Source organism: Eublepharis macularius, chromosome 4 (genome assembly GCF_028583425.1).
Source record: "Eublepharis macularius isolate TG4126 chromosome 4, MPM_Emac_v1.0, whole genome shotgun sequence".
Classification (NCBI taxonomy): domain Eukaryota; kingdom Metazoa; phylum Chordata; class Lepidosauria; order Squamata; family Eublepharidae; genus Eublepharis; species Eublepharis macularius.
In genome coordinates this window covers 114,112,332-114,121,193 of record NC_072793.1, presented here as the reverse complement: position 1 = coordinate 114,121,193, position 8,862 = coordinate 114,112,332, and the positions used below count along the sequence as shown (strand labels likewise).

The following is an 8,862-nucleotide window of genomic DNA, read 5'->3' as shown; positions in this document are numbered from 1 at the left end:
AAATATATTTTATGCTGCTAATAGTTAAAAGTAAAACTCAAAAAAGTTATATGGAATAGTGATTTAGGCTCTGCACTTCATCCAGATGTTTGGAATTTTCTTTTTCTAAGGAAAAATTTGCAATTAGCTTGCAGCTCCGTGAAAATGCTATTAAAATGGTAGTTTGGTGGCACCTATCATCTTTAATGATAGCAAGGATGTATAAGACATCCATGAGAAACTCTTGGTTTTGCAGATGTGAAAATAATTTCCTCCAACTTTTTCGTGGTTTAGGAGCTCACTGGAGTCACATAATGGTGACTAACGTTAATATCTTTGATTTTGATGTAAATTGGTCTTGAATTGTTCCTCTGGAATTATGCGTCACCAGTTCCAAGTGCTCATCATGTCCTTGTTCTTACTTTGATAACCACAGCCCACCTAATTTTAATTAAGCACTGGAAACAACAAATTGCACCAAGAGAAGGAATTGTTGGGAAAATTCACTGAATTATATAAATTACCCAGGCTTACAGTACTACAGAAATCAAAAGACATAAACCAGTTGAATTACCAATGAAAATCTATAATTCACTACATAGAATGCTGTTGTAAAGGTATGATACTAGTTATGTAAATACATTTAGCTTGTATTAATTTGAATGTTTAACATGTATAATTTGAATGTATAAATATTGTGACAAATAAAAAATTAAATCTGTATGCAAATAACAGATTTGACCAAACTGATAGACAACTTGAAAGTTAAGTTACATTCAATGCTGCATTCATGAAGTCTGTTCTCAGTAATAATGAAAAAATGATTGAAATCTCTTTTATCATAAGGCTTGTCATCTGCTATCAGAGATAACAATTTATGTCTTAACCTTCCCCTCCTCTACTACACCAACAAAGAAAATTCAAATCACTCATCTTTCCAGCCCCCTTTGACTTATGAGACCTATCCCGACCTGGACTTTTTTTCTATATATCTCTTGATCAGGTACTTGGGTGCTGTCCCAATCCTTAAAGATTGGGGTGGAAACATGGACATAATTTTCATTTTCATTTACTTTCATATCTATCTAATTAGCCAAATAGACAATGTATGTTCTCATAATAGCCTTTGGACCAGCTTCATTTGTATCATTTAATTTGATTCTGCAGGGTGTTACACTTTTGCTATATTTCACTTTCTTGCTCCTCTATCACTCTGATGTCTTAACTTGCTTTTTGTTCCTGACAGTACACAACAGTGAATTCTGGGATCTTCAGGTACTGCTGGTTTCCATTCCAGAGCCCTAACAAGGATGCATCTTTGCACTATTGTTCTAGGAATCCTTATTGTATAGAGGCCATGGTCTGTTCAGGATCTGTCTTTATGGACTTGGCCCCATTCTGTAGCAGCTTTGCTTTCTTACATACTTATATCAACTCAGTAGCATATATTTTGTACCCTTGGCTCTGTTACATGTCTTTTAATCAACTTTGTTCTCCTCTCTCAGTCTTGGGTTGTTTTGGGTAACTATGGGATGATGTTCCTCTAGAAAAATGTAAACAAAGCTTGCAACTTCTGATTATTAGCAACTTTTCAGCAGAAAGGGCTACACAGGTTCTTTCAACAAATTAAATCCATTATGGTTCAATATAACTGGTCCTAAACCAGGCCAGACTCCGGCTACTTTCGATTTCTAGTGACCTGGTTAACAGTTGAATTGCATATAGCTAGTACTGGGCACCAAGCACAGACTGAGCATTCTGCAGGTGTACCATGTGCCAGAAACCCTGTATCAGAAGCCATCTCTAAGCCAGTGAAGGTCATCTCAGGTATTGGTTTTTGATCCCTCAGTTGTTGCTTCTGGTGGATCTCAACATTCATGCCAAGGTGGCTTGGTCTGGTCAGACCTGTGACTTCTTTTGCTGCCTCGGTTGCATTTGATCAGATCCAGGTATTTTGGGCCTTATACTTTAAAAAGGGTTACATACTTGGCACACACTTGATACAGAGCCAGGTTCCCTGATAAAAGGGTGGTCATTTTGTTCTTTAGCTGGACCATTACCTGCTGAAGGCATAATTGGATCTGAACCCCTCATTCCCACAGAGATGGGCAGACTGATCAAAATGGTCCACCTTTGGAGACTAATGGAACCAAACTGTTTCCAGAATGCTATTGGGGAATTTCGATGATTTTTCTGACAACCTGATGGGGGCTTGGAACAGCAAGTTGAGGGAGGCAATCAGATTTTTTTTTTTTTGGTATCTACCCTGCAATACTTCTCAGAACATGTACCTGACCACCTTATCAAGTACTTATATGCTCAGTGTGGTAAATTTTGTCAAATGGTTGACAATATAGGTGAGTTTATCAAGATTGTGTCTAATCTGAAAGAAAACAGGTGACTGTTCAGAGGAACATATTAGTCTTAAAAAATACAAAGGAAACAAAAGATGTTTCTGGAGGAGAGCATAGAAGAAATTCAGAGAAATTCTCTGTTTGCATCTCTGACCTAGAATACCTTTTTGTTACTTGACATCTTTGGTATAATGCAGGCTTAATTTAGTTAAGGAGCCTTGTCCATTGCCATCTTGAAACAAACGTCAGACTTAACACCATGTCTTTACCCAGAAGTATCATTTCTCCTCTTTCAATGTTTTAAGCAGCTCCAAAGAATTCATAAATTACTGCAACTACTGGCTGGATAAAGTGTGTCAAGTTTTGTAAGAGAAACTACATTTTACTGGGCAGCTTTAGATAGCAGGCAAGTACTGCTGTCCAGCATGCAATTCTGTTCATTGATATGATGTTGCAGACATATTGAGACCTTCTCCAGTTGGTCAAACAAGACAACATACTGAACAATCCATGAACTGATCTCCAGCATGTTTTTCCTTGGTAATTAGAAAATGAATTCTGACTGTAGTAGAAAAGTTAACTCTTTGCCTCTACACTGTTTTTCTACTCTAGCCTTCCCATTTGCTGCTATTGGCTCTGTATGGCACCACATAAGAAGAAGCATGTGTTCTAAGATTATTCAGTACTATAAATTTAATTACTTATTTTGTTTCCCCCTTTTCTACCGAATGCGTTACAATATTCTCCCATTGCCTATTTTATCCTCACAGCAACTATGTGAGGTAGGTTAGGCGTCCCACTTCTTGTAAGCTTCCCACTCACTGTATCCGACTCTTGAAAGCTCATACCCTGGAAATCTAGTTGATCTTTAAGGTGTGCTACTGGACACGAATCTTGATCTTCTATTACAGACCAACACAACTATCTTCATAGCAGAATGGGGATTCAACCCTGAGACTCCCAGTAGACCCTAGTCCGACACTGTAATCACTACACCATGCAGGAGAAATCTGAAGGTCAAGTGATATGCTTTAGCACCAGGTTCTGCTGCCTTTCCAACAAATCTGATACAGATTACATGATCTGGCCAGGAGCCAATTTATAGGGTTGTTCAGGGTATCCACCAGCCAGGATATATTACCAGATCCTTTCCCTTTCTTTTCACAGCTCGGTGGGCTTGCTTGGCAGGAGGCCGACGGAAGACGCCTCCTCTTCATCGGCAGCTTGAGCTTGGCAAAGTACAGACCAGGACAAAAACCTAGCACCTTTCCCCCATTTTTTAGGTAGCCGAGAGAAGTCGCCCCCTCCCTCTAGTGTGGAGTTTAGGCCCAGTCTTTACCCACAATCCCCCCGGCGTTGAGCGCGGCCAGACGAGTTTTTCGCTCCTGGCTGTGGGATGGGAGGAAACCTGAACCTAAGCCGCCCCCCGAGCCCCTGTGCGGAGGCTGCACCTGGCGCCTTGGCAGGCTGGGCACGTTCCTTCGCGCCAGGTCGCCTGCCTCCGTGGCCCGGCCCTAGCAGCGGACGAGCTGCTTGCGAGGCCAGCCCAACATCTGGGTGGGTTGAAGCGGCAATCGGCGCCGAGCCCCTTCTGTGGGAGGCGCCTGGTCCTCCTCCCGGCCGGTGCTGCAGGCAAGATGTAGCCTCCGGAAAGAGAGCGCGCGAGCCAGACCGTGAGCGACCGCCCCCCTCCGCCGAAGCCGCCTCTTTTGCAGCCCCCTTCCGAAGCTGCAGCCTTTCCAAAGCGTTTCGGCACTGAAATGGAGCCGGAGGGTAAGTTTGGCCGAGGGGGAAGCCCTCGTTGTTTGGAGGAGGGGGGAAATATACGAAAACCCCATTTCTTCCCAGTGCAGCTGCAAACTGCAGTTTCCTTGTCTGCTTCAAGATTGCCTGCATGTGCTTCGCATCTCCCTGCGTCTCGGGAAAACTTTTCATGCAAGTTGGAACTTGACCGCCGAGAGCCAAGTTCTTTGCTGTCTTCCCCTATCCTCTTTCCCATACTTTCCTACAAAAGGTAGGGCTTGGTGTGTGTGTGTACGCGGAGGTGCGTGTGCGAGCTGTGGTGGAATGTGTCTGAGTGGATTGGTCTTCTTTGAAAGCTTCAGCATAAAAGGTGAGCTGGAAGCATTAATGTAAACCTGCTCTCCAGAACTCTGTTTCGAACCTTGAAACTGGTCTTGGAATTGGTGTTGGCTAATAAATGCAAAAACCCACGCTCCACTTAAGAAATACAAAAAATTGTTTATTCTGGCTGTGCTTAGCAAGGGAACACCTTATTTAAAAATGCTGAATTAGAAAGGTTTGGAATATTTTGGCAGTGGACTTCTCAGTAGGCTGAGTTCTTTGTGTGTTGTGTACTGAAGGGGATCTGTATGCATATTAATTATGATTGTATTGGAGATTAGATTAGTCTTTATTGTTTAGAACATTTTCGAAAAGGGAATTCCAGTTGTTTAGAATTGCCATGCTGGCTCAGATCAAGGGCTAGCACTGAATTTGTGTTAGTGGCTGGCAGATCTACTCAGAAAGCTCTGGATCAGGGGGTAAAGATAATTTTCCCTACTAGTCTCTAGCATCCTTTTTTGGCTGTATGTTGGGGATCCCTGTTGGGGATGTGGCAACCAGAATTGTCCACAGTATGAGTCCTGGAGAACCCAAACTCCACACAGTTAAAATCAGTGTTCTCTTTACCATTAACTTTCTTTCTTGTACAGTTTCCCATGCCGTCTTTAATATGTCTGTCATCTTTCTTCAGTGCTGTGCACGAATGTTACACCCTCTCTCTCTTAATACACTCACACAACTGCTTCAGCACTGACCTGTGGAAGAGCCCTGGTTAACAACAGGCAACCTCTGATTACTGCTGGTAGCCTGCCAAGTTCATTGTGCAGTGGGTTTGGCAGACGAGCAGCTGCTACGTTCAGTTATTGTTCAGGCGGAATGGACTCTGAGTGCACGCTGCATCTTTTACTGAGAGGCATCTCAGGAGAGTTTGAAGCTTGAATTAAGTCCTGAAGATCTCAGGAGAGCTATGAGGTTAAAGTTACCTTTTGAAGACTCAGTACTTGTTACTCCTTCAGAAAGAGCTTCACATTCAGTGCTCAAGTTATACTTGAAACTGGGCCCTTCCCTCCTGACTTGACTTGCCAATTTCTATGTACGTAAGAATAAGCTCTCTCAATAGGGCCGGAATTCTTAACATAAAAAAGCATGGTGAGACGCTGTTCTTGGCTCCTTTTTGTTTTGGGCAAGGGATTAAAGCATATGAGGTATAAATAAAGATCAGGTACAAGAGCTCAGAGCAATGTTGACTTTCATTGCTTTTTTATTTCACTAACAACAGTGGTGAAGATCTTGATATACTGAACTCATGTTAAGGCAGATATACCCACGTAAAGTGCTCTAGAGTTAAATCTTTTGGGCACGTGTAAATAGTTGCACATATTAGAATAGGACCTGCAAATCTATATATTTAGGCACTTTTTAGGCACCAGTTTGAGCTATTAATACATATATTGTAATGTTAGCTTTTCCAGTATATAACCTCTGACCGTTGTGGTCTCTAGCATAGGCTTGCTTACCTTAGCAATAACTATTAATTAATTTATTTAAAAACAAACCTGAGATTAATTTTTAGAACAGTTGAAAACTTATATTTAAACGTCAGTATTGGTTATATTTTCCGTTTTCTTTTCTATTTTTTAAAAAGATTTTATTTTTAAAAGAATTTGTGAAATTAAAAGTGCGTAATAAAAGAGTATACAAATACTAGATTGGAAATTGAGTTGAGACTATAGCTGGATGGTAAAGCGCTTGAGTGAGTGGGTAGGAGAAGAGTCAGTGGTAGTCGCCTTCTGATGGCACTGGATGCTGGAAACATGTTATGCTAGTGGTCCAGCACTGGCTTCCTGATGTCTTCCAGATAATAGCTGCTGGCAAAACCCTAGCCCAGTGGTTCCCAACCTTTCGGTGTGGTGACCCTCAAGTCCAAATTTACTTAGTATGCAAGCCACTTTTACAAAAGGGTGTACACATATCAGTAAAACTGCAAAAGTCTGGGATCCACCTTCATGGGCTTTTCGACTCACTTTTTGGTTGGGGCCCCTAGGTTGGCAAACCCTGCCCTAAACAATTTGGCCTTATGTGCTTCAGAGACTACATTTTCCCCTTTCTAAATTGACACAGGAACATTGATAGCATGAATTGTGTTGTTAATGCTCTTGGTGTTAATGCTATTGTGTTGTTAATGCTCTTGGTAAAATTCTTTTAATCATAATATTTGCAAAGCTAGGATGTTTTACAGGGAGCCTTCTTTTTGGTCTAAGCATTTAGGTGCTTGAAATAAGGATTATTTAATTATATATTGATCTATCCATTTATCCCATCCTTCTATGAAGGAGCTCAGAGTGATGTGCATAGTTTTCACAGAGGTGATACTAGCTGGAATGGCCACTACTTTAAATGCTGTGGTTCTTCTTAACATAAATGGCATGCAGCTTTTGATGAAAGTCTATATTAAGAGCTGGAGAGTCTTGATGGAACCTGGTCTCCTAATGGAGGAACAGGAGGTCATGACATCAAAAATGCTTTTCTTTTAAAAAAATAATTTTTATTGATAATACATTATCTCCATACAGTGATTAAAATGGAAAAATCACATTGTATAATACAACTTACAAACAACAAATAACAAATAAACAACAAATAACAAATAAATTGTATGTTCAGGTGGATGTTGTTGAGATGATTCAAAAACCCCTTCAATTCTTCTTCAGAGAACTGATTTTGTTGATGAAATCTGCTGAATCTTTGATGTAAGACGAGGTTTTCCCGATGTGGTCCTGCAGGAGATCGGCCAGATGTCTAGCTAATTCATATGTCGGTGAACCAATGGCACTCACAATGGGTCGGAGTGGGACTGAATCCTTATGTATTTTAGGGAGTCCATATAGTCTAGGTGGCTGTGCTTCTGTCTTGCATGCGCTGATCAAGAATTCCTCACTACATCCCGACCTGCACAGAAAACTATGGTTCCGGTTTGTGGATGATACATTTATCATTTGGAGCCATGGAGAGGAAGAATTGATGGGGTTTTTGAATAATCTCAACAACATCCACCTGAACATACAATTCACAATGGAGAAAGAAATTGAGGGAAAACTCCCATTTCTGGATACCTTGGTCATCCGCAAAGCAAACTTTCAGTTAGGTCACAAGGTCTACAGGAAACCAACTCACACTGATTGGTACTTACACAAAAACTCCAATCACCACCCCCGACAGAAAAGAGGTATAATGAAAACATTAGTGGATCGTGCAAGACGGATATGTGAGCCGCACTTTCTCAATGAGGAAATTAATCATCTAAACCACGCACTTCAGGCAAATGGCTACTCCAGAAATGAAATCCGAAAAGCAATCAAACCCAGGATGAATCAAACAACCAAGGAAAAACAGTCTCCTACAGGAAAAGTGTTTTTGCCATATATCAAAGGAATTATTGATCAGATGGGAAAGCTTATGAAAAAGCATAACCTTCAAGCAGTATTCAGACCCACCCGAAAAATACAACAGATGCTACGATCAGCAAAAGACAGTAGAGACCCCCTCACCTCTGCAGGAGTATACCATATACCCTGCAGCTGTGGACAAGAGTACATCGGGACCACAAAGCGTAGCATCCAGACAAGAATAAAAGAACATGAAAGACACTGCAGACTTGGACAACCTGAAAAATCAGCAGTGGCTGAACATACCCTAACTCAAACAGGGCACAGTATCTTATTCCAGGACACCAAAATACTGGACAACACTTCCAACTACTTTGTCAGACTGTACAGGGAAGCCATTGAAATTCACAAGCATAAGCAAAACTTCAATGGGAAAGAAGAAACCTTAAGAACGAACAGAGCATGGTTTCCAGTTCTGAAAAACACCAGGCTAACAAAACACTCTATACCCAACAATAGCCCTGCGGAGAAGATTAGCACATCAAGCACCAATCCGTATGCAAAAGAACCTCCTCAGGATACAGTGAAGCCTCCCACCATTAGCATTCCACACCCTGGGAAACTCTTACAGGATGACTCAGCTCAACCCCACCCCTCCTGAGTAGATATAAATGACCTGCCAACTTCTTTTCCACACTGTGACACTGAGAGATCTCTGTCTTTTGGTGCTATACCTCTGAAGATGCCAGCCACAGCTGCTGGCGAAACGTCAGGAACTACAATGCCAAGACCACGGCAATACAGCCCGGAAAACCCACAACAACCATCGTTCTCCGGCCATGAAAGCCTTCGACAATACATAGAGCATATGTTATTTGGAGTTTTTTGGTGGGATCATCTTATTCTATTCTTAAGTGTCAGTAAAGGCTTAATTAGTTTCTGGGTCCAATTTAAAGTCTTGGTGCCCACCTTTCAAGCCCTTCATGACCTTTCAAGCCCACGTACTTGAAGAGCTGCCTGTTCCTGCCTGTTCTTGTGTGGCAACTCTTATCGTCTCAGCTGGATCTATTACCATTATC

The 8,862-nt window shown here is 41.5% G+C and overlaps 1 protein-coding gene across 2 annotated transcripts in view; it reads left to right on the top strand.

Annotated features, from left to right (window-relative positions):
- The first annotated feature begins 4,036 nt into the window (after positions 1-4,036).
- Positions 4,037-8,862, top strand: part of FGD3 (FYVE, RhoGEF and PH domain containing 3) — a 167,474-nt gene continuing 162,648 nt past the window's right edge. For both annotated transcript variants that reach the window (XM_054978320.1, XM_054978321.1), the window contains exon 1: positions 4,037-4,106. In XM_054978320.1, the coding sequence (XP_054834295.1) occupies positions 4,094-4,106 (13 nt within the window). In that variant the 5' untranslated portion in view covers positions 4,037-4,093. The remainder of the gene's footprint in view (positions 4,107-8,862) is intronic.